Raw genomic sequence first — 25,943 nt, 5'->3', positions numbered from 1 at the left:
AGTAAATGAGAAAAATCTATTAATATTATAATTAATATTTCTGCTTCTTTAAACAGGTAAGTCAGTTACCTAAAATAGAGGAAAGACAGGTCATCCTTCTTTTCACCCTGGCAAGTTGTATGAGGCGGGTTACAGTACCACTAATGATTGGACATTGGGACCACAAAGTCCCACCCTTAAACTTGGTGTGTTTGGAGAATTGCCATAATTATGATACACCTGAAACATAGTGGTTGTAAAGGGAAGTAGCAGGAGAGAAGTCTGGTAGGCTCCTGGCACGTAAATGTTACTTATTAATTGTAAGGAATAAAAGGTCCGGATTTTGAAAGATTCTGTACGACATGTTTGTTATCTTTTTAAAAATGACATTTTTAGGGGCCCCTGGGTGGCGCAGTCGGTTAAGTGTCCGACTTCAGCCAGGTCACGATCTCGCGCTCCGTGAGTTCGAGCCCCGCGTCAGGCTCTGGGCTGATGGCTCAGAGCCTGGAGCCTGTTTCCGATTCTGTGTCTCCCTCTCTCTCTGCCCCTCCCCCATTCATGCTCTGTCTCTCTCTGTCCCAAAAATAAATAAAAACATTGAAAAAAAAAATGACATTTTTAGTGAGGAAAAGAAGGGACATGATTTGGTTTGAGTCATATTTGAAAACTAAATAGTGTAATTCATTTCTTATATTTTAATTTTCAAGACTATTTATGAAAAATAAATTAACAGGATATTTAAGTGTAATTACTTTATTTTGTTTTCTTTCTCAGGATGTGATCTTCGTGGTGGGAAGCTCAGTTTTTAAACTACCCCAATGGATGCAGACAGTGATGTTGCATTGGACATTCTAATTACAAATGTAGTCTGTGTTTTTAGAACAAGATGCCATTTGAACTTAAGGAAGATTGCTTTGGAGGGAGCAAATGTAATTTATAAGCGTGATGTTGGAGTAAGTATCTAAATTTTGGCGTGTGGGCTACATAGACTGGTTTTGTAGTGCTATAAATGACATACTAAAATATATTCACTTACCGATAGTTTCAGAGCACCTTATTACCAAGTGCCGGCTGTACTCAGTACAATATGGAGCCCTGTAGAAGCGCCCCCCCCCCGCTCCCATGAAGTGCCACCTTTTGCATATACACATCTCTAAGTCTTAGCAAAGAATTCACAGGCTACTAGACATTTTTTTCTCTTAATTTCTTTTAACTGAAGAAGGGGATATCTGTACAGTGGTGTATACTTAATTCAAATATAATTTTTTAGTTGCATGAATGATGCATGATACAAATGAGGTCCTAATACATATGTTGTGATTTTTTGTAGTATGTTGTCATACCCCTCTTTATTTAGCTAAAATAAAATAGTTGGTATTCTTAGTAACACATTGCTGAAAATAATATGATTCATATCCTAACCTGGATACTTTCAATTTTAGTTTTTGTTAGACCTCTACTCTTTAAAATAAAAGCATTGATAACTTGCCTTTAACCTTATTGAAGATTAACGTTAGAAGTGACAATACGTGTTCATTGGATTTTGTAAACCACATGATGTTGAAATGTGTATCTTATACATTTATTATGAAAATTTTGAATGTATATGAAGGCTCCAAGCTCTAAAAATTAGGTGCCAGTATACCTCAGTAAATTATTAGTTCTTAGTACTACAAACTAAGTTAAGGGGAATTGAATTCAATTAAAACTTAATAGTGACACAATTAAAGATTTTCAAGTTCATCAGCAATGCCATCGTCACCTAAATAAAGGAAGGAATATGTCCGCTGAAGAAGGTTAGCGAGTAAAAGGCCTCGTGCTGCTTTGGATCTTGTGTGTGCCATGGGACAGGGAAGTCATTTTTCCTAGGAAGATGAACTGAAAAGGCTGAGTTGATGGTAAGCAGGTGGTGAAAGGCACTTAAGTGCAGAATAAACTCATTTAGTGTTTCCCAGCCACTTGTGTGTGAAATTTTATACTATCTTTTAGTTCAGATTTTATTTTGACTCTTTGGGAAATTTTATCCTTCCAGATTTAATAGCTTTGATAATAGGTGGGTAATACGGCATATGACAGAGAAAGGGCCAAACTCAAAATGCCGACGGACGTTTGAAGGAGAAACGTCTGATTCATTTGCTGTCGTAATCAGTATACATTTACTTCTCTTATGCACAGTGGGCATATAATTAATATTTCCATAAATGAAAAACTACAATGAAAACTTAAATTTGTTGTTCTCTTGGACCTTCGTCCTTGACCGACTTATGCTCATTCTGTAGATAATTTCATTCAAACCCACAGCTTTAAATGGCTCTCATATCTAAGGAATCTAAAATTACATCTCCAGCTCCACCGTTTCCCCTGCATTCAAGATTTGTGTATTGAACTCGAACATGTAGTAGGCATCTCAACTGTAAGGTACAGAAAGTAGCGATGAGTACCGTGAAGCAGAATAAAGCAAGGTAGGAGGTGGGGAGCGACAAAGGGACGGGTGCATTGATGGAGTGGTCAGGGAAGGCCTCTCTGACATCTGGTGAGAGACTTGAACCAAGTGAGAATATTGAGGGAAGAACATTCCGGATGACAGTAACAATTACTGCAAAACCCCTGAGGTGTGAACAGGTTTGGCATGTTTAAGGATCCATTTATGTGGATTGCGAATTGCAAATTCCAGTTATGTAACCAGCGGGGAATGAGAGTTGGAAAGTGTACAGACTCGTGGCGTATTGATGTCAAGTATATAGTAAGAGGTTTATGCAGACCTTGTATTTTTGATTAATTGAATGTCCTTTTGGATTAATATGTTCTTTATGTTTGGTATGGAGCTCGATTTCCGAATGGATGATTTGGAGAACAGTTATTTATTTCAGGCGTGGGTAAGCGTCGAGTAGTCAACTTGTGTTAAAATGGCCACGTAGAGCAGCACCGTAAGTGAAAATTAATATTTAATGTGTAATCAGGTTTTGGGTTTTGTGTGTGTGTGTGTGTTGTTTTTTGCAGAAAGTATTAATGAAGCTTAGGAAACCTAGAATCACAGCTACAATTTGGTCCTCAGGAAAAATTATTTGCACTGGAGCAACAAGGTAAACTTTCCTTGGACTTTTAATGTTTCCTTTGTACAAGGGGAGGACGTTTTCCTGGACTTAAAATCATGTGTGTCGTTTGTCATGTTTGTCAGTATAAAGTTTATTTCCTGTGTGACTGATAATCTTTTCGTTTCCTTAAAACCGTAGTGAAGAAGAAGCAAAATTTGGTGCCAGACGTTTAGCCCGCAGTCTGCAGAAACTAGGTTTTCAGGTAATGTTTTCAAAAAAAAACATCCAAACTGCAAATATGAAGGGATTTAGTTTGTAAAGGTAAACTTTTTAATTTAATAGACGGAAGAAATCACACAAAAACTTCCTCACGATTGGCCTTTTTCTTACCGTCCTTCAGTACACAAATTACGCAGTGAGCTTACCCACGTGAGTCCTTTCAAGGATCCTGGCCTTTTCACTGCCCCCTTTCTCAGAGACGCTTGTTACCTTACACGTGACCTGCCTTTTCAGCTCTTCAGGTTGTTCACTCCTCACACACACACACCAAGTCATGTTTTTGATGACCTCAAGAGTAGTTTGTCAGGATGACGAGTAGGGAGTAGGGCCCTACGTTCAAAGAGTTGAAGCGCATTTGTTTTTATTTGTAGATAGCTATCACATAAATTAGAAAGAAGAAAAAAGATATTAGAATGGAACTTGCCTAGATCTATACATTTTATGGCTAAGAGTAAACAGTGTTCCTACATTTTATGGTTAGTGACAGCATTACCATTATAACAGGAAATTGTGATTATTTAAAAATATGCAGAACTGACTGAATCTGTGCTTGAGAAATAACAGCATTTGCTGGTGTAAGTTGAAAAGGATTCACTTGAATAACTAATACTAAGTATACACCTGTGTATAAGAACTCAGGAAAGGCTGCATTTTGTAAAATCAATCAGCTGTATTAAAAATGACATGAATCCCGGGGCACCTGGGTGGCTCAGTCGGTTGAGCGTCCGGCTCTTGACTTCGGCTCAGCTCATGGTTGATGAGTTTGAGCCCCACATCGTGCTCTCTGCTGTCAGTGTAGAGCCTGCTTCAGATCCTCTGTCTCCTGCCCCTCCCCGACTTACGCTCTCTCAAAAATAAACATTTAAAAAAAAAATAGCATAAGTCCAAAACAAAATGCACAGTGTTTGAAAACGGACATTGTAAGATTGGCCTGCTGTGTTAGATCCACAGTTTAGTCCACAGAAAGTGCATACTGGTTGGTGGGCTCTTACTTGTAAAGTGACCATCACTGGGATGTCAAATACCATTTTATGGAGGCATACATTTGTCAAATTATCAAATACCATTTTATGGAGGCATACATTTGGTAAAATTGCTATGTAGTATGGACTTGTTATGTCACTTGCAAATGATGAGTCAACGAAAGAAAAATAAAGATGTGCTGTGGTCCCTGAAGAGATGGGCCCAGGCTGTGTGGAATTCAAATGAGCAGTTGTGGGAAGTTGAGTTTCTCTGTGTCTTTCTCAGTCTTCCCTGAGGTGGAAGATACTAGAAAGGCACCGGGGTACTGATGGTGGGAGAGGGGGAGGGTTGGTGCTTAAGAAAAGTGGCAGTATTGAGAGTCGTGACTGATGGTGGGGCCACTTTGGACAGCGTAGTGACTTTCATCAGCTGCCTTGTGCAGGTACTCCGATGGAAGATAGTTAACCCAGAATTGTGGTTTTACTGGGAATGTTTCAAAAGATAATAAACTGCTCCATTCAAGTTATTGGTAGGAGTGGCTGAAGTTACTTTTCAGCCTTGGACCTTGCCTTAGTATAACATTAGACGTGTTGAGAAAAATCCCAGTTAAAAACACCATTTTCTCACTCTACCCTCCCGAAAGAAAACATCTAACTAAACTCACAGAAGGATCATTTTACCTTACTCCTATAAGCAAAAGTCTGACCTTTCAGAGCTCAGTGTACACGCAGTACTCAGTATTGACTCAGCGTATACTCAGTATTTACTTATTTAAGTGGCAACTTCCATTTTGACTCTTGAGAAGGATAACTTTGCTTTAATTTTTATAATCACTATTCTTTCTCCTGTCCCAGCAGATTAAATATCCCACTTAAATTTAAAAAAACACAAGATAAGATTCAAAAGACCCAGATGTTTTAATCTTGCAAATCTCTCAAGTTTTAATTTTTTGATGAAGTTTTTGACCTTTTTCTTTAATTACAGTGGGCCCTTGAACAACACAGGTTTGAACTGTGCGGATCCACTTATGTACAGATGTTTTTTGATAAATATAGTACAGTGCCATATATGTATTCTCTCTTCCTTATGACTTTCTTAATAACATTTTCTTTTCTCTAGCTTTATTGTAAGAATACAGTATATAATATGTATACAAAATATGTGTTAATCGACTGTTTATGTTATGGGTAAGGCTTCCAGTCAATCGTAGGCTATTAGTAGTTGAGTTTGAGGAGTCAGAAGTTATGCATGGAATTTTGACTGGCAGGGGCACTAATCACTGCATTGTTCAAGGGTCACCTGTATGGTAGTAAGAAGTCACCGAAAACTAAATCAGTTCGTCAGGTGTTGTTTTTCTTTCTAGTTTGTTCTTTTAAGGATTGAAACAGTTATTTATAGTTTCCCTGATGAACAATTTCTATTTTCTGCTGAGCAATTTTTTTGTTGCAAAATAATTCATTGAGTTGTACTTCTCTCCTGAAGGTAATATTTACAGATTTTAAGGTCGTTAACGTTTTGGCGGTGTGTAATATGCCATTTGAAATCCGTTTGCCAGAATTCACAAAGAACAATAGACCTCATGCCAGGTAGGTCTTCGAAGAATCAGGACAACTTACCAAATTTGTAATTGTTTGTCAGCCTATAAATATTTATATTAATTGTGGTTTTTTTTTTTTTTTTTTTTTTTTGTACAGTTACGAACCTGAACTTCATCCTGCTGTGTGCTATCGGATAAAATCTCTAAGAGCTACGTTACAGATTTTTTCAACGGGAAGTATCACAGTAACAGGTATTTTATGATACTGAAAGCAAGCGTATGGCCAATTATGGTTTGAATGAAGTGCTTATATCCAAATATAAATATTGTCTCATTGTCCCCCTTCAGTCACTTCTGCCCTACAAAGGGAACCAGTCTCCTGACTTTTAAAACTGTAGTTTCGTTTTCCCTGCTTTTTCTACTAGTTTTAAGTCTTATACATACTGTTTTGGGTCGGTGTTCTTTCATTCATTATTATCTAGTGAGATTCATTCGTATTATTCCACGTAGCTGTAGATCCATGACCTAAGCCAAAATCAAGAGTCAGACGCTTAACCCACTGAGCCACACAGGCACCCTAAGAGAAATCCACTTCATAAACTTCATAGAGGTTTTACATAAGCAAAATACTCATATATCACTGGTGCCTATTTATCACGTCTTATGTGTATTTTGTTATGTATCTTCTGAGTCCTAAGTATTTGGAAGGGGTGGTTTCAAAGACAAGGCATAGATGTCAAAGCATCACATTAGCACACAGGATGGTTTTTAAAAGTACTGTGCGTATAAATTGTACGGAGACATCACTTGAGAGTTAGGCCCAACCTTTGACTAAATTGGATTCAGGAAAATTTCTTTGGTGTCCTTGAATTTTTCTTTTTATTCCTTTAGTCCTTAAGAGAAAATACACGTTACCAACACCTTTAGACTCTGAACAAGTAAGTTTTAGTTTTGACTCATTCTATGGGTTTTCACATCTTCCTTGGAGACTTTTAAAACCTACTGCCAGGGTCATGCCGAAATCTTAAAATGGAGTGTGGGGGAGCAAATCCATTTGTTCCCTTCTTTCAACTGCCTCTTCTTACGTTTTGGAGCCTAGGCCTCTGCAGAGCCCCAAAATCTGTTGAGAAGTCCCCATTAAGTGTAGAGTTTATGATGCATAGGTAAAATCTACATTTGAGTTAATAGGTAACTAAACAACATCACAAACTGAAGACAGGTTGATTAGTATACGTTATATATTTACATCTGGAACATCCTATGAAATGTTAACAATTCAGTGAACAGATACTAAGTGGTTCCCATAGGCAAAGCACTATCCTATGTGGGGGAAGGGAGAGGAATCAGGAAAGAGCAGACCCTGATAGCATGTGGTCAGTACCTTCAGAGAGTTCATAGTGGGTACAATATGTGTGTTTTTAAGATCTTTCAAAAGAGTTAAGCATATGTTAGTGAAACCATTTTTATTAAAATGTTTTATGAAAATATTTGGTCTTTTTTTATGTTTCCTTTTATCTATTCAAATGGAATATTAAATTTTTTAAAAACTAGTTATTCCTAGCATTATATGGATTAATTCATATGTAGCGTTACCTCATTCCCGTGTGTGTGTGCGCGCGCGCGCGCGCACGTGCACGCGCCCCTATTTACTGAGTGAACTGTGAGGATGAATGGCCATGTTAGTAATAAACGTGGGGGTGGGTAGTGAGTACTAATCTGCGGGGCGTTTTAGACCAGTTAGCTAGTCACAGCCCTCTGATTTCCCAGAACTTTGGAAGCAGGCTTGTTGTACTTCACTGGGTTCCTCAGCACTCCTGTGAGCGTCAGAGGCGGCCTAACCAAAGCCAGACTACAGCGACCAAAAGGATAGTGCCCAAAATGTCTACTCCCGTTTATCATTCCTTCCTTTAATCAGTATCTCACATCGCTTCTTATTCTCCTTCACGGCAGTCTGTGTGTGGTTTTTATGTTCACTGTCTTCACCCTGGGGCCCGAAAACAAGACGAATCACATCATTGGTGTTTCAGATTGCCTTGAACTGTTCAGAGAGAATTTTATTCTCTTGGTTTTTGCTGTGACCGTCTGACTATGTAAAGTGTAGATCTTTTTAAAAACAACCCCATATATTTTCAGTTCTGGGAAATCCGCGTTCCTGGCGCTCTTCTCACCCCTTCCTCTCTCTGTTGTGTTTGGTACAGGGCCCAACGTAAAGGCTGTTGCTACTGCTGTGGAACAGATTTACCCGTTTGTGTTTGAAAGCAGGAAAGAAATTTTATAATTCATCGCTTAATTGGTTAGAATCCCTAACTGAGCACCTTTTAAAACCTGCTGCACATTGGACTCAAAACAAAAGGAAAACTGGACCAACAGTAATTGAGGAAATAGACTCTTTTATTCATTCACGGCTACAGTGTAAGCTCCAGGCCCTTTGGATTTTATTTCAGACCTTGCTGTAATATAAAAAGGAAGTTTACAAGACATGACATTGCTGCTTTTACAAAAGGACGTTCTATTTATTTTCGCAGTAATTCTCATGTCCCCGAAAGCAGAGCTGTCACAGTGTGCACTACCTTAAATTGTTCTGTTGTTGTCATTAGTTTTTTCCAGTTTGAGCTAATGTGTTTTATTTGTGAATAGTCTTTTACATTTTTGTATGCTGAATATGGGCACCAAAGAACCTGTAAAAGTTATCTTTTTCAATTGAATGTGCACAAATAAAAGTTTGGAAAAGATCTCTCTTCATATCCATTCTGTAACTTTTATTCCCCATTTTCTATTTTAACAAAAATTGTATTCACAATTCTTTTTTCTTTTTGATCTATGCAAGCTTAGACTTTTGCTAAAAGTGTGTTGGCTTCTTTTTGAAGTGTATTTTGTAAATATATATATGCCACGTGTGTATAGTATCTTTTAATGCTCTGTTACCAAATATCAAATAGGCAATTTTTTCTTGCAGATTAGAAATAAAAATATGTGTATAAATTCTAGGGAATGAACCGGAGTAGAACTTTATAGATTAAGCATAATGTTTTATGTTGCTAATTTAATATGATAGAAAATGTTAAATATCTTTTAAAAGTTACAGAATTGTAGTTTTAAAAAGCAAAACCTCTTACCTATGAGATGGATGTGAGAAAGAAGCTGTGATGGGTTGTACCTCGTATGTACTTCTGTGATTCTGGTAAGACTCAACTCTAGTTGTAGGAAAGTAGTAATCTGAGGTTGGTGTTCGAGGCTATACTAAGAGTCTTGTCAGAAGTTGATACGTTGTGCTGTTTTAACAAGAAGTGCCCACAAGCTGCCTCTGTGCCACAGTATAATTATAATATAGTTCAACTTGAACTTGAAAGCCATTTTGCAAGACATGTCTTTCCCCTTGCTGTGTCTTATTTAATGGAGCTGAAGAGTGACTGCCTATCCAGTATTTGGGATTGCTCCTCTTAAAATGACAATAAATGTGCATGTGTGAAACATTGGCTCTCTGGCTCACCCGCGTGAGCCCTGGGATGGTGGCGTGCGAATCAGGCTGCAGTTGTGCTCCACCCCTGGGGTGAGGAATTCGGTAGAACCCACAGTAATTTCAACGGGAAGTGAAGTTGAGTGGAGAGTGCAGTTAGCTTCTCAGTAGAAACCTACTAGAGACAGTATTCCAACACAATCCTCCACTAAAACCTGAATTTCCAAAACGTTTTGAAAGCTTCATGAGAAATGGCCGCGTCCTAACCTCCATATTCGAGTCCATTTTCCTCACCATCTCATAAAGTCTCCCAAACTTCACTTACGTCCTGCACTGAACAACACACGTTATTTTAGATTTATTTTTATCTTCTTTCCTCTCGATGCCTTTCCCTACTGTGCCTCTCTTAATGGTGGGCGGGGGGGGGGGGGGGCGGGCGGGCAATAAATTATATATTTTCTTTCTTGTGAAAGACTTCTGATTTTCAAACTTCCATGTGCCCTCTCTCTTTCTCTCTCCCTCTCTCTTTTTTTTTTTTTTTTTTTTTACATCGTGTTTATTTGCTTCATGTTAAGAGCCAATATGATAGGTAGACCTCATAAAATACAGAGGATACCATTCCGTGAAGAAGTTACAGGTTCCGGGCAGACTATTTTAAAAATTGAGATTTTCCACTTAGCTTTAATTAACAGTAACAAGTGACCTGTTTTGTAACGTTCCCCCCAAAAAGAAATGTAGGAAGGGGGGGGGGAAACATGATTATATGGCCAATGTGCGGATCCAGATGTTGTAATATTTTCAGCATTCGAGTGACTTGAAAAGTGGGTAGATCAGTAGCGCATCAAAACGCTTTCTCAGAAAAGAGGAAGAAAGACAATCTAACCAGTTTAGGTTTCAGGGCTGCTGTGTGAGCGTCACCTGGCAAAATGTCCTGGCTGACCCACTAAACTTAACAAAGCTGGGAAGAATGAGCGTGTCTGAGGTCTTCTGCTGGCTCTTCACAAGTGCTGTAAATTTTTTGATAAATAAAAACTGTGAATATATGCATACACATTGTAAGTATTCCCCCTTTTTTATTTTTGAAAACCAAAAAAAGCTCTGATTGGGGACATGTTGGGTAAAAGTTGGTTCGAAGACAGAATTATTTAGTCACGGACTCAGGGTAATAAAAGAAACGTGTAAGAGTGTTTAAGATACCGAAGTTGAAATCACCAGTGATAAACCACCTAAGTTTATGAACAATTTCCTACCCATTTATGATGAATGGCTAAAACAAATTGCTAATGTATACGTAGTGCTCAGACTTTGAAGGGAACATGTAACAGTTTTGTTAAATATCTCACAATCTGGGATGCTTGGCAAAGAAAACAAATTTGTATCAATTCCCTGTCTTGATTAAAAAAAAAAAAATCTCAGCATCTAATTCCACTGAAGATTCATAATAAATTTCTTAAATTGATCCTCTAGAACACACTTTTCCTTTTTCCAAAAAACACAACCACCCAACACATGCTCTAACTTGCATAGGAAATCTGCTGTGGTAGAAGGAAGGTCTCAAGTCTCCCTTCCTCATAACTTTCCCTGCCAATTTTCATTATGTAATTCGTTTCAGAATCAGGACTTTTAGTCATTCTCCTGAGTCTCTGCTAGTACAGTTTCCCTATTAATTATACAGATTTGTAGTCTTTCCATTTTGTTGTAGGGAAATGACTAGGTCATATGCCCTTCTGTCAAACTGGGGCAGTTTGTTTGGGGCCAGTAGGAAAATCCCAACCTAAATAACGAAGGGTTTGGCTCTTAGGATTCTCTTTTCTTCAGGCCAAACGTAATTGGTTACTCTTTTTCAAGTTAGGTTATTCGTGCCTTAAGTCTTTGTGTGCCTCCCATAGCTTATAATAGTAACTTAATGGGTTACTCCTGAAGTGGGTCAAGATTCTTTATTGTACGTTCTCTGTCGTCATATCCAAATTGGTAAAATGCCCCACCAAGTCCTAATATTCAACTGGAGAAATGCAGAGGAAAGCAATTCATTGTTGTGGTAAAAACTCAAGCTTCTGGTATAGCTGGTGACCTCTGTTTCATCATAGAGAAGAACATAGGGAAAGAGTTGTCCTGATGTCCTATGTCTGCAGTCATCTGAAAGTCAGCATCAATTATAGCCAGTATGCCATGACCTGAGGTAGTGATATTCCTGAGGAGTGCAAAGAATTGCAGGAAACTATGGATCGCTATTAAGTCATGAAAGCCTTACAAGGAGAGAGTTTTATAAGCTTGACTGCATAACTCAAACCTAATTGATTATAGAGATTTGGATAAATAACCTAATGGCCTGACTCCTTTTCTAATGTTTTACTAACAGCTACTACTAAGTATATATGGTCCCAGGATTTGGAAATTGCCTTTTCTATTCATATATATATATTTTAAATGGATGGAAAAGTGTTTGTTTTTCTTAACTATGGCAGAATTGTTTCTTTTAATATGTGATAATACATAAAATTTATAAAGGGGTATTTTGCATTACACTGTTGTTCATAATTCATAGAATGAGCTGCATAATCTTTGTACTTGTTGAAATATAATTAGGAACTATCACTGAAATCCTAGCCAGGATCCTATCCTAATCTAAAACATAGGTGCAATTGTCCACGTTGTGTCCTGTTCTTTTTTACAGAAGACCCAGTGTAAGTACTGTCGTAGTGGGCAAAAAAAAAAAAAAAACCCTGTAAGCTCGTGTCCAGGCCACTTACGTGTCCGGATAATAAAGCTGCGACTGGCCTCCGTACGTACATACCTTAAGGCAGAAGTTGATCGCGTTACTAGTTCATAGTTTTTCAAAGGCTGCTATGTGAAAAGGGTGGGAAGTATTGAACCAGCCAGTATTTTTCACCTAGTATCCTACTCAGAGTAAGAGATCACTTGGGATCTTGCACCCCATTTACACTTTGACAGGTGGACATGAAAGGTTGTCCTTATCATTTCAGGGTGTCCCTCTAAAACTAGCTCCGTGACCCTAAGAAAACATGGGAGTGGCCAATAGGTGTTGGTACAAAGACACCCTTCTAATTTGTCAACACGTGGAAGGTCTGAGGCCATTAGATCTCCGGAGAAAGCCACCTTGCTCGTCCCCTACCACACCGCTTTTTACACTCCAAGAGCTGCTCTTGGGGGTTTTCTTTTTTGAAGCTGTTTTGGCACTAATTCCTCTTGATGATGACTCATAAAACAAATGTTGTTTTTCACAAAGTTCCTGAAAGAGAAAGAGGGACGAATGAACATGTTCTTAATTTATAGTACTGGGGTGGGGGGGGGAAGGGTGCAGGCTTTTTTTTTTTTTTTTAAACCACCCTGGGCCTCTCATGTTTTAGCTAAGCAAAGAAGACATTTTCATTGTAAAGCCCTGACGTATCCTGACATTCAGTACCCCACAGAACTTGGGTCGATTTCATGCAAAGGGTAAAATGGGGAGGGTGACTTCTCCGAACACAATCAAGGCATTCCTACCAGCAGAGTCCAAGGATAGTATTACACAGAACTAATGGCGATAACGTCCCAGATCCTATTTTGTTTCCCCTTCTCGAACCCAATTAACATGCCTGTTTGTATATCTATGTTGTCTGCCTTCTGCATTATCCCCTTGCTCCGGCCTTAATAATTTCTTTTCCTACAGGATTATTCCCATGATGGGATTATTTCCCATAAAAATATGCCCTAGTATTTTACGTTCATTTTAAAGTGAAACAAAGGGATGCCTGGGTGGCTCAGTCGATTGAGCATCCGACTTCGGCTCAGGTCGCCATCTCACGGGTCATGAGTTCAAGCCCTGCATCAGGCTCTCTCCTGTCAGCGCAGAGCCTGCTTTAGATCCTCTGTCTCTGCCCCTCCTCCCCCTTCTCTCTCTCCAAAATCTACATTAAAAAATAATGATAAAAAATAAAGCCACCTTCGAACCTCCTCTTTCAAAGATCTTTTCCTGTAACTTAGCCAGTTACTTAAGTGGCTACTCTGCACCTAGTACTACGCTAGGTACTGAAGATAGCATGGATATAGAGTCCTGCTTTCAAGGAGCTTACATTTTAATAAAGGAGGCAGGCACATAAGCACCTGATTTCAAGTAGTGAAAGTGCTAATGAGAAAAGTAAACGGAAAGAAAAAAAGGAAAATAGTTGGGAGACAGGCGACTATATTCCGCCGTCATCGCTCCCAAGAGGTGACGTGTGGTCAGAAACTGTAACGAGAAGGTAACCATGTGAAGCATTAGAAGCACTGTGTTTTCAGAAAGATCAGAGCATGGTGAGTACACGAACGAGAAGACGGGGTCGGGAAGGTAGGTGGCAGCCACAGTGAGAAGTTTGCATTTTATCTGAAACGTAATTTGCACATTTTGAGCTGAGGAATGACATTTGTAAAAGATCAGGCTGACTGCCCCATGGAGGGCAGACTGTAGAGGGCCAGGGCTGGAAGACCAGTGTGGAGGTTAGCGTAGTCCAGGAACTCCGAATGGTACTGGCTCAAAGTGTCAGATTCATGTATGTCATGCTGACAGATTTAACGAGAAGTAGTGACAGTATGGTTGTGGAGCATAGTGATTATCGTGGATGAATCCTAAGCGTCTGGCCTGAGGAGCCCCTCCCCACTGAAGGCTTATGGAGGAGGGTGTGTGCATTTGGGTGAGTGGGTCTGAGAACCAAGAGTTCTGTGTAGGTCATGTCAAGCTAGAGACGCCTAGTAGACATTCCAACCAAAGATGTTAAGTAAGCAGTTAGATTTGGAAATTTGAAAGTCAGGTAAAAGGTCAAAACCTGGAGGTAGGAGACATTTGGGAGTCCTCACTTTTTGGATGGCTTATAATGCCTTCGGGATAGGTCTAAGAAGTAGACGTAGGTATAGATCTAAGGACTGAATCCTGGGCACTACTGGGTTTTTTATTTTTTATTTTTTCCAATCTTTATTTTTGAGAGAGAGGGGGACACAGAGTCTGAAGCAGACTCCGGGCTCTGAGCTGTCAGCACAGAGCCTGATGTGGGGCTCAAACTCACAGTTTGTGAGTTCATGACCTGAGCCTGAAGTTGGACTCTCAACTGACTGAGCCACCCGGGTGCCCCTTGGGCACTACTGTTTTTAAAGGTATACAGGAGAAGGGGGAGAGGGAGGAAGCAAAGGAGACCACGAAGTGACTAATGAGGTAGGAGGAAAATCAGGGAAGAGTGGTATTCCGGAAGACAAGTGAAAACAAGTGTTTGCAGATAGGGAGCATGAGGAGCTGGGCAAGTGCTTCTGGGAAGTCGAGTAACGGGGACTGAGAACTCTCCCTACGTTTGATAACTTGGAAGTCCTAAGTAGCCTTTGGAGTAAGAACATGAGCAAGTCTGAGTGGAGTAAGTTCAAGAAAGAATGGAAGGTGAGGACACAAAGACAATACAGAGTACAGTAAAACCTTGGTTGGCGAGCATAATTCGTTCCAGAACGTGCTTGTAATACAAAGCACTTGCATATCAGTGCGAATTTCAAGAACCATTGGCTCAGTTGTGATCACGTGACATTCGGTGTCATGTACTACTCGTATTGCAAGACATCGCTTGGATATCAAGTTAAAATGTATTAGAAATGTTTGCTTGTCTTGCACAACTCTCGCAGAACAAGTCACTCGCCATATAAGGTTTTACTGTACTTGAGAACTGAAAAGTAGGCAGGGAAGGGGTGGGTTCCTGGAGGGAACTTGAAGTCTAGGGAGGTATATTGTTTATGATGGTAAATACTGCAGCTGTGTGTGTGTGTGTGTGTGTGTGTGTGTGTGTGATGATAACCTCCCAGAAGGGGGAAGTTGATGCACTCAGCGCATAAAGGGAAGAGCTGGCATAGATGGATATGGACATAGATGTAGGTAGTTTAGTGGATGGCATGGAGGATGAGTTGGTCTCTCTATTTCTCTTTTGTCAGCGAACTGAAAAGGCAAGATCGTCAGCAGAGAGGAAGTGGGAAAGGTACTCAAGGCTTGAGGAAAGAGTATAGAGTGTAAGGTAATCCTCTTGGAGAGGAGGAAAGTCAACTCTCTGGGCAACGTGGGTTGTAGGACTCGCCCGAAGACCTACTTGAGATTTGTGTTCATAAATCTAAAATCAGTCTTGTCAACACAGTTGTGTGTCTTCTTCAGCCACGCTGCGCCCCTTGGGTGCAGGGATAACATAAGAAATGGTTTCATCAGAGTTGGGTTTTCCCGAAATGATGGAGGAAGCGAAGGCAGGGAAAAGGGAGCGGTGGTGGTCCATGAAGTCTGAGCAGGGGAAGCCGATTGGTACTCAGTGGATTCCAGGCCCTGGTGTGGCGTGGATTTGTTGCGGTGCTGGTGCTTGGGAAAGTGAGCTAGGACGCAGAGGGGTCACAGGGCGAGGGGCAATGACAGTCCGTGATACGACCATCCTGTTTGCTCCCCTTCCGAGCAAAATGACAGAAGGGCTGTAGCTGATTCCCTCACTTCGTGAACCTTCCGTCCTGTCACTCCACTGAGACTGTGCCTGACAAGCCTGCGGTCACCTTACTCTTTGTACTTGACCTCTCAGCAGCTTTTGGCACCATCTGGTCCCATCTTCCTAGAACACTGTTTTTTTTTTTTTGGCTTCAGTGATCCCATGGTCTCCTGGCTTTCCCCCAAACTCACTATCAGCTCCTTTTCAGTCTTTTTGGATACTCCGTCTCCTCTGTTGGATCTCTAAATGTCGGATTAACCTAGGGCTTGGTTCTGGACTTCCTTCGCTTCTCTCGGCTCTTTGACTAGATTTCATCCGGTTCCACAATTTAAATGCCATCTACAAACTACATAGCAGCCCAATCTGACCCTGTCCCTGAGTGTCTTTCAGACTTATTATATATCGCACAGCTGGCTAATAATATACCTCCCTGATGCCTAATGGTCATCTCAAAATGAATATATCGAGAATAGTACTCTGGACTCTCTCCATCCCCGAAACCTAGTCCTCCTTGTGGCTACCCTATTTTACCATCCATGTAGTTTCTCAAGCTAAACATTTAGGTGTCATCCTGACTATTTCATTGCCTTACTCTTATATCCAATTCATTCATTCATTCATTCATTCATTCAATAACTTTAGCTGAGGTCAATTAGCCAGTGAGGCTGATGAAGTTCTCTAAGAAATAAACCTTAGGGCACAAAAACTTTAAAATAGTGGGAAGATACAACGGAACCAGTAGAGGATGCTGAAGGGGTGACTGACAGGAGACAACCAGGAGTGGGGGGGGGGGTCCTCGAAGGCAGTGAAGCCAACTATTTCAGGAAGAAGGGCATGCTCACCTCGGTCCAGTTCTGGGAATGGTCACCACGCTAGCCATTAAGATGAGGAAGGAGAATTGACCACTGGCTTTAGCACTGTAGGGGTAACTGGGATGCAAAAAACAGCAATTTCTGTAGAACGGTGGCCATAAAAGTCTTACTGGAGCAGGTTCATAAGAGAATGGGAAAAGAGGAACTGACAATGAATATGCTAGAATTTCCTATAAATGGTAGCAGAAAAACAGCAAAAGCCAAAGAGAAAAATGGAATCAAGGCCATTTTTTTTCTTTTTTAGATGGGGAAAAACTGCACAGGGTTTCCCTGCTGGTGAGCAGTTGAGATAAAGGGAGAGGTAAAATGGGCATGATGCATGGGTGAGCAGAGAGAACTGTCAGAGAATGTCCTGGAAAAGGCATGGGGGAGAACATGAAGTGATTGGCCTCAAACAGGAATGCTGAGGCTAACAGAGAAAACCCAGAGGGATGGTGGCGTATTTGGATACAAACACGTGTGGGGTGGTGTGCCAGGTTATGGAAGTGTCCATTTTTCTCAGTAAAGTCAGAGGGGCAAGGCCGTCAGTGGGAGTGAACAGGGCTAAGGAAGAAGGGAGGTTTCCAGACAGAGAAGGCAGTATGGAGTTGTCTAGGAGACAAGCAGTTAATGGACCAGGGACACGTGCGATCGCCAGGCAGCAAGCACTGAGGGCCATTTGAGGTCAATGATCGTGATTCAAAATGAGAAAAACCCAACACCGCGCTTGTGTGCTTTCTCAGCCACATTCCGCTGTGCGACTGCAGAGGCTTACTTGGCACACCTCAAAATGTAAATCAGATCATGTCACTCCCTGCTTAAAATATTTTAGTGGCTTCCTATTGTACTTAGAATGAAATCCAAACTCGCTGGGCCTGCAGAGTTCTGTACGCTCGTCTCTACCAACTTTCTGACTAATCTCACACAGATTTCAGCTTCCTGGGCTTCCTGCTGTTCCTGGAACAGGTCAAGTGTGTTTCGGATTAGCCTTTGCGCTGTTCTCTCTGCCCGAATTCTCCTTCGCCCTACCTTGGTTGGCTCCTTTGTTATCACATAGATTTTATCTTAAATGTTGCCTCTCAGAATAACCTTCTCGGATCAGCGGATCAAAAATAGCCCCCTGGGGCACCTGGGTGGCTCAGTAGGTTCAGCATCTGACTCTTGACTCTTGATTTTGGCTCAGGTGATGATGTTGAGGTTCGTGAGATCGAGCCCCATATTGGGCTCCACACTGACAACAGGGAGTCTTGCTTGGGATTCTCTCTCTCCCTCTCTCTCTGCCCCTCCCCCACACTCGCTCACTTCTCTCTCAAAATAAATAAACTTTAAAAAACAAAAGCAAAAACAAAAACAAAAAACCTAGGCCCTGATTAGGAGGCTCTCTTATTGCCATGTTTTAATACGGCCTTTTTGCTTGTTGAGTAATGTTGCCGTAGCACCTAGAACAGTGCCTGGCACATATTAGATGCTCAGGAAATATTTATCAAATCAGTGAATTTGGGTGAATGAATGAAGCAGTGACCTGCTGGAAGTGGAAAATAACCTAAGTCTCAGAGCCAAAATATTTCCAAAACGTTAGCTTGTTAATTTTCTCCATTTGTTCCCGCTTAAACTGAGGAAAAGCATCAAAGTCACAGCTGAAATAGCAAATATGGCAAACATCCCATTTGGAGTTTGTGGCTGGCAGGGCAGAAGTTCAAAACAAAATCCTTTCAAATTACATTCTTGCTGAAATCTTGTCCGACCTCTCAGCTGAGTCACTGCTTATTTTATAAGAAACTTAACAACCTTGGGAGAATATTTGTTTTCTCAGCCTCGCGGAGATGGAAGCACAAGCACCGAACTCCGGAGATGAGGAAAGAAAAGTGCTAAGAGGTATGCAGGCTCAACTTCGAAGTTAATTTGACATTATAAATTGCTTCCTTTCTTACTCCTTAGGAAGTCATCGGGAGATACATGTCAGGACTATCTCTTTCCATGGTGGCAAAAAATGATTCACTTGTTTCATAGACTCCTAAATTTGCAAAGACTTGCTTGACATAGCAGCGTCCTTCCGCAATCTCTAAGCTCCCTTAAGCTTCCGCGTCCAAGCGAGCTCCCTGGGCTTTCTGCTGCCCCGCATTTACTTAGCTGGTTGGAGAACCATTATGTATTTTATCTTTTTATTTTTGTCGCCGACATTTCCCTCCAGGGAACCTTTTTTTTTTTTTTTTAAATATATGAAATTTATTGTCAAATTGGTTTCCATACAACACCCAGTGCTCATCCCAAAGGATGCCCTCTTCCATAGCCGTCACCTACCCTCCCCACCCTGCCCCCCCCCCATCAGCCCTCAGTTTGTTCTCATTTTTTAAGAGTCTCTTAGGCTTTGGCCCTCTCCCACTCTAACCCCTCGAGGGAACCTTGTCTAATGTACAGACTTTGGCCAGTCTGCACAATTCGGGCTGCTTACATTTTCATTTGAAAAGCCTTTGCCAACCTGCTTCTTCGAGCTCAGAAGAACCACAGGCTCTCTACTTCTAGATAAACAGGAGTTAGCCAAGGGTTCCCAGAGCAACTCTTTCCGCCGTACTGGGTTGCTCACTGGGTTTCCGCACACCATACATCCTAGGAGATGCCTTCACTGCTGCTGTGAATTTCACGTGCAGGATTGGTTTGCCACCTCCTCTTTTATAATTCTCTGCATCAGAGCTCGCATCTATTTTTGGTCTCCAACACCTGGTACCCGTGTCGTCTTGTCTAGGGTTCATGGTGCTTTGGCTTCTGGATTCCTCTTACTTTGCCATTTATCACTTGAGGTTCGGATTTAAGTGTGAATACCTTTCGTGACTCAAAAGTAACAGAAATGTGATTCTTTCGAAAACCTTTCATAATCCAGAGCTTTACTGATTTAGACAGATTCCTTTCCCACCCTGACGCTGAATGAGTAAGTTTTGTTGCGTTTTAGACAGCCAAATCAGATACTGCTAGGGAATGTCTTATTCTGGAGGTCTATTAGATAGAAAGATTGGCTTTTCTGAGGGTTTGTCCTTAAATTTTTATTTGGCTTGCAATTGGATACATTCTGACAGCCCCGTGTGAAAAATAGATCTGAAAGTTTCTTAACCTTAGCTCATCCAGAACGTTCCTTCCACTTCCAAGTTAGACTTAAAAAGTTAATTCCTAACTGCTTTCTCCCTGCCTCAATTCTGTAGTGTTGTTCACAAGAATTTTAACAAACCTTAATGTTTTAAAGGAATTTCACACCCCCAGCTAATAAATGGGTAGTTAAAAAGTGCTTACGCACACGGTGGACGGACTTACCATGAAGCCAATGACACATAAGCCCCAGGGTCCCTCCCTGCACAGCCTCTTCCAAGACCTACATAGTCACACCTAATTTCACATTCATAATTGTATTTTTTTTTCCTTCGACAGGGCCCCTCAAAAGCTTAGGCTTCACGAAATGTGGATCAGCCCCCACTTACATCCCTATGCACTGATGTGTTGAGGACCGTCTTCCGACGGACACCGGTCTCTCCGCTCCCCTGGTCCATTTGCATGTCCCAGAGGCACCTCACAGACAGTCCGTACAGACTGAGTTCCCTGAGCCCCGCCAGTTGTCCCTGAGCCCCGCCAGGCTCCTGTCCCCCCAAACCTGCTCCTCCTTCTCCTGGTCTTATGAGGGCACATGTCGCCATTGTGTATGGGGTTAGTTCTCTAAGCTTGAGGGAGATTTGCTCCTTTCCCTTGACCATCTTTTCCAATCCAAGTCTAAGTTGTCTGGTTCCATCCCGACATGCCATCCAGCCCCATAGTTTTCTGTCTGGTTTTGTCAACACACTCCCATCGGTCTCCCTCACTCAGCTGCCCCTCCACTTCCATTCTCTGTATTTGGCCGTAGTCCTCCTTCAAAAATCGGTAACTCTTCCCTCCTGTTCGGTTACTTTATTTTTTCATTTTTATTTTTTGAATTTTTAATGTTTATTTCTGAGAGACAGAGCATGAGCATGGGAGGCGCAGAGAGAGGGGGAGACACAGACGCTGAAGCAGGCTCCAGGCTCCGAGCTGTCAGCACAGAGCCCGACGCGGGGCTCGAACCCACGAGCCGTGAGATCGTGACCTGAGCCTCGGTCGGATGCCCAACCGACTGACCCGCCCAGGTGCCCCTAAACATGCCCCACTGCCTTTAGCACCAACTCCAAACTCTTTACCAAGAAGGACGAGCCCCTTCCTGACTGTTCTCTGCCTTCTGCTCGGCACTCCCGTCTCAATCCTCTTGTCCTCTCCAGACCACACCAGCGAGTATACTGGCCTCCGCGTGTGATCCCCCTGTGTCTCGCACATACACCTCTTTGCCCAGGCAACTCCTTCAGGATTCTGCTTCGGTATTATCTCTTTCAGGAAGATTTTATAGATGAGATCCTCCAATATAGGCGATCTTCCTTTGAGCCTGCCAACAACGCTAAATATTTGTAATAGTCTGTTTTCTTGCCTGCCTTCTAAAGAAGCTATGGATTCTTTGTCTCCTGCGTCTTCAGTTCTTTCTTAGAATGGTGTCTGGTGGAGAGCAGATGGTCAAAAAAGAGTTGAATGAGTAAGATGAAACCGTGGGGAAGGGAGTGGTGTGGTATAGCCAGTGGTGTGTATAGCCAGTCGGGCTCACTTATCTGAACACATACCTCTGCCTCTTCCCATTGCACAGGCTCCATTCAACTGTAGATGAAACCACACCCTACAAGCCACAGATCAACACCTATTGTGTTCCACACGGTCATCCAAGCTCTAATCCCCCCACACAATGAATTCAGCATTGGCCTTGTTCATAGGTTATCACATTGAACAGCGGATACTTTTCCACCATCCTCGAGCAATCAAGATTATGCTAGGCACCACACAGAGGTTCCGGAAGAAAGACAATGGGCAGAGGCCACTCCTGGAAACCAAGACTTTACCACTTAGTTAAGGAGGGGGAACCCCTAGAGTCGTAGCTACGCCAGTAGAGAAGAAAATGAGACTCGAAAATGTGAAAAATCCAGGAGAGAGGAATGCTATCCAGGGCTGGGGTTATGCAGGACTTCTAAGATGAGGCTTTGCACGGTCTCTCAAGGCATAAGGATGACCGGCTAAATCGGCAATGGTAACTATAATGTAGGAAGAGAAGGAGAGATAAAGAAGTAAGTATCAGTGAGGCAGGAGGGAAGCCAGGAAAGACAACTGTTTCACAGGTGCTAAAAGAGAATTTCAAAAAGAGTAGGTGTGGAAGAGTCAATGTGGTTAAAAACAGTTTTTTGTGTGCGTGTGTCCATCTCGTCAAGAGATTAAGTCAATGTCTACAGCCCTTGATTCTGGGCTGGCCTTGGGACTTGTAGGATGCTAGAGAGTAATGCAGGTAATGCAGTGTGACTTCCAGAACGTACACCCCACAGGGCCTTGTAGCTCCGGCTCCCACCGCCGTGGAATGCTGCCCAGAGTCTGCCGTGTGGGGCAGCCATGTTACCCTGGAGGCTGAGGCCACGTGAAGGGCAATGGGAGCTCCCCACTGAGTCAGCACCCGCCGCCATCCTGTGGCTGAGGCTCCCTTACACTGTCCACTACGGCGGTCCCTCCTGCTGATGGAGACACATGAGTGCAGCCAGGCTAACCGAGCAGAGGCACCGCTCAAGCAAGCCAAAGAATCCTGGGAAATGGGAAATGGTGTATCTTAAGCCACCACATTTGGGGATGGTGCGTTCCACCTGAACAGACAGCTGATGTGAAACAGGTGACAGGGAAGAATGAGAGGTGAAGACTGAACAACAGATTTGGAAGTCTTTAGCGTCCTGGCATCTAAGTCCCGGAAAAAGGCCTTGAATCTGAATCAAGTGTTCAGATGAATGCATAAAGTTACCAAGGTCTGAGGCTACTAGTTATTGGAATCAGGTATCTGTGACAGTCTTGTTGAGATTCTGTGCTCTCCAAGAAATCCAGTCAGTTGGTTTCAACTAGCATAGGGCCAGGCAATGTGCTGATCAGGCCAAGGGTACAGCCGGCTTTCCTGACAATTACATATCTTCGTAGATGAGTAACCTTCGTTTTCATTGTGTTTTTTTACAAATGGGGGCCTTATCTGTATTAAAAAGTAATCCTACAATTTGATGTTTAACTTACAGCTTGAATTAAGAGAAAAGTCCTTCTGCTCACTTAAGTGAAATATTTACTTATGTATTTATTTATTTTTTAATGTTTATTTATTTTTGAGACAGACAGAGACAGGGCATGAATGGGGGAGGGTCAGAGAGAGAGGGAGACACAGAATCTGAAACAGGCTCCAGGCTCTGAGCTGTCAGCACGCAGCCCGATGCGGGGCTCGAACTCACGGACCGCGAGATCATGACCTGAGCCGAAGTTGGATGCTTAACCGACTGAGCCACCCAGGCGCCCCTTTAAGTGAAATATTTCAAAAAGGCAAACCACTCTCGGGGGCTCCTGGGTGACTCAGTCCGTTAAGCGTCTGACTCTTAATTTCGGCTCAGGTCATGATCTCACAGTTGGTAAGATCGAGCCCCGGGTTGGGCTCCATGCTGACAGCATGGAGCTTGCTTGGGATGCTCTCTCCCTCTTTCTCTGCCCCTCCCCCCCTTCTCTCTCTCTTTCTTTCTCTCTGTCTTTCTCTCTTTCTTCTCCCACCTCAAAAATAAATAAATAAACATGGGGAAAAAATGCAAACCACTTAAAAGTGTATAAAATAGAAAGCAAAAGTTTTCCAAACCCTACTCTACATGAATATGTACACGTCCAGCTACCATCAAATCACCTATCAGGCATATTCTTCCTTCAGGCAAAAGCTGAAGCATCACGGTGCCCACATCTCCTGTAGCAATCATACATTTTTCTCCAGCGCATTGAAAGACTTTCTGGAAGAAATTCCCAAACTGTAAATAAGTCGTGCCCTCCCTGTATATTGAAACCCAAGAGAAAGAATCTCTCCATGTTCAAGTGTAATGATTTAATCCGAGGAAGAACGAGTTCCCCTTCATTCCTGGCCCCCGTGCATCACCTCCTTGCCCTCAGTTGAGCAGTCAGAGCTGTGAGCTCTGTTACCAAAACCAAAGAGTTTTCTACAGCCCCTGTCTAAGTTAAATGGTCTAAACAATCTCTCTATGTGAGATGCGTTTCACCAGTTTTCTGAACGCTATCCCTGCGAGGAACTCTTCATCTTCTTAAACTCGTTTTGATTGTGCTGCATTTGGAATGACTGCAGTCACTGAAACTCGAGTGCTCCTGATAATCTTAGCCTTAACAGGTGTTTAGGGCTTAAAGACAACCTACAAGTGTAATAGGAATAGAAGCCTGTGGTTCTAGCACGGGATGAACATGGCATTCCAAGACTTACCTGAAACCCCAAACAAACAAACAAACAAACAAAAAATCCCTCCTGGGTGGGGGACCTAGGGAGACGAGAGAGGTTCTTTGAACATTTCTGAAAAGGGCTTTGAAAAGTTCACCTGTTAGAAAGCACTGGTTATTCTAACTCCTTCGAGTAGTCACCCAGATTCAACACATGGCCCTAAAACCTGCAGTTGTGCTCTGAGATATGGCTTCACACGGTAGGGAATATCCTGAAATAATTTCAGATGTTATCACTATTCAGTTGTACATAAAAGCTGCATTTTTTTTTGGACCAGAGTGTTGTGCAGAGAGCAATGCATAGAATACTTACCCTTTGGCCAGCTCTGCTGATATCTGTTCCAAAGAGCATCCCTTCGTCTCAGGTATAAACACAACAACAAAAACCAGGGATGCGAGGCTCATGATCGTGTATATAAAGCACACCCATGGCAAGCCAATGAGATCTACAAAGGACAAAAGAGACTGATTAAAAATGTGGGTTTTGCTTTTTGTTTTTTATTTTAGAGAGAGAGAGAGGGAAAGCAGGGGAGAGGGAGAGAGAGAAAGAGAGAGAGAGAGAGAGAGAGAGAATCCTAAGCAGTTTCCACCCTCAGTGTGGAGCCCAACACAGGACTCAATCCCAGGACCTTGGGATCATGATCTGAGCCGAAATCAAGAGTAGGACACTCAACTGACTAAGCCACCCAGGCATCCCTAAAAATGTGTTTGGTGTTGCTTTGACCCACTTTGTGGACAGCTGCTTCTTAGAGCATATAAAAAACATGTGTATTTCCAAATACACTGGTAGGGTATATATCCCGGGAAATAGCAACTACAAATTAAAAATAGTCAACCTCTGTAAGTGTCATGTTTACCAACTACCCCAGCTTGCCCTGTCAAAGTAAATAGAAGCCTTGTGACTACCACCATTTAAATCCAATGCCATCGTGCCATCTTCCTGCTGAATATGCTCATTGCAAAAAAGAAAAAAGACTTCAAACAGCACAGAAACAGAGAAAGCAGAAGGTAAAATATCTCCTCTCTCTCTCTCCTCACCCCACAGTTCCCCTCCTGGGAGTACTGGCTGTAGCAGTTTGGTTTCTATTTGGTGGATATTGTAAAAGACATTTATACAGATGCACTTTTCTTGAAATGAGCTCACCCGTCTTTACCCTGACTCAAATACGTCACTCGTGTTGGCAATATTCATTTTAGTAGCTGGCAGCATTTTTGTGATGCCTCTTCCTGGATTCAGAGAAAAAAGTGATAACTCCTTTTTTTTTTTTTTTTTTTTTTTTTCGTTTGTTTATTTTTTTTTGTGAGCGAGGGGGTGAGGGGGGGGGGGGGGGCAGAGAGAGAGGGAGACACAGAATCCGAAGCAGGCTCCAGGCTCTGAGCCCGACGCTGGGCTCGAACTCACAAACTGAGAGATCATGACCTGAGCCAAAGTCGGACACTTAACCGACTGAGCCACCCAGGTGCCCCAGAAGTGGTAACAGTTCTAATGAAAGGCATTAGCTTGCTAAGATTCATCAACAAGAAGCCGCATCCTCTCCTGCCAGCCTGGTGTTTCTTCTGACTCCTTCTGGTCAAAGATACAGTCCTTTTGTAGTTACTGACCAAGGTTCGAGGCAAGTTAACTGGCGAGAAGCGGCCCCCAGGGCACCGGAGCCTGGCATGGGCACTGCGTTGCCCCGGGCTTAGCAGCAAGAAGTCCAGCCTGGCGGGGACTTGTGGGAAAGAAACTGGCTCTTAACAAACACAGGCTCAGACTGACCTCAGCCAGAGACAGTGCAAACAGCCCTTAACAGCCGCAGCCACGAATCCCGACTGGTCAGTCAGGGAAAAGTGCAGCGGGGAGGTTTGGCGAATGCAGCGTGGAAGGATCTGGGCATATGAACCACCTGCCAGTCAGTGAGGTGAGGAGAAGCAGGAAGAAGGGACAGTGCTGCAGTTCTTTGGACAGTTTTTTTTTTTTAATTTTTTTTTTTTAACATTTATTTATTTTGAGACAGAGAGAGACAG

General features: G+C 42.3%; 2 protein-coding genes across 13 annotated transcripts in view; one reads left to right on the top strand and one right to left on the bottom strand.

The window, feature by feature from the left end:
- Positions 1-9,264, top strand: part of TBPL1 (TATA-box binding protein like 1) — a 37,015-nt gene extending 27,751 nt beyond the window's left edge. For 9 of the 11 annotated variants that reach the window (XM_040449138.1, XM_040449133.1, XM_040449136.1 and 6 more), the window contains 6 exons: positions 754-932; positions 2,980-3,062; positions 3,213-3,276; positions 5,739-5,842; positions 5,951-6,045; positions 6,685-7,546. In XM_040449138.1, the coding sequence (XP_040305072.1) occupies positions 798-932; positions 2,980-3,062; positions 3,213-3,276; positions 5,739-5,842; positions 5,951-6,045; positions 6,685-6,821 (618 nt within the window). In that variant the 5' untranslated portion in view covers positions 754-797 and the 3' untranslated portion in view covers positions 6,822-7,546. The other 2 variants (XM_040449139.1, XM_040449140.1) reach the window with 2 other exon arrangements.
- A 1,035-nt stretch (positions 9,265-10,299) lies between these two features.
- The window catches only part of SLC2A12 (solute carrier family 2 member 12), a 59,463-nt gene continuing 43,819 nt past the window's right edge, over positions 10,300-25,943 (bottom strand). For both annotated transcript variants that reach the window (XM_040449128.1, XM_040449127.1), the window contains 2 exons: positions 24,250-24,382; positions 10,300-12,500 (listed from right to left, as the gene is read on the bottom strand). In XM_040449128.1, coding sequence (XP_040305062.1) covers positions 12,395-12,500; positions 24,250-24,382 — 239 coding nt within the window. In that variant the 3' untranslated portion in view covers positions 10,300-12,394. The remainder of the gene's footprint in view (positions 12,501-24,249; positions 24,383-25,943) is intronic.

Source organism: Herpailurus yagouaroundi, unplaced genomic scaffold, assembly GCF_014898765.1.
Source record: "Herpailurus yagouaroundi ecotype Mexico unplaced genomic scaffold, PumYag 198, whole genome shotgun sequence".
NCBI classification, from domain to species: Eukaryota; Metazoa; Chordata; class Mammalia; order Carnivora; family Felidae; genus Herpailurus; species Herpailurus yagouaroundi.
Note: the sequence above shows the minus strand (reverse complement) of the source record. Positions and strands in the feature narration are given on the sequence as shown.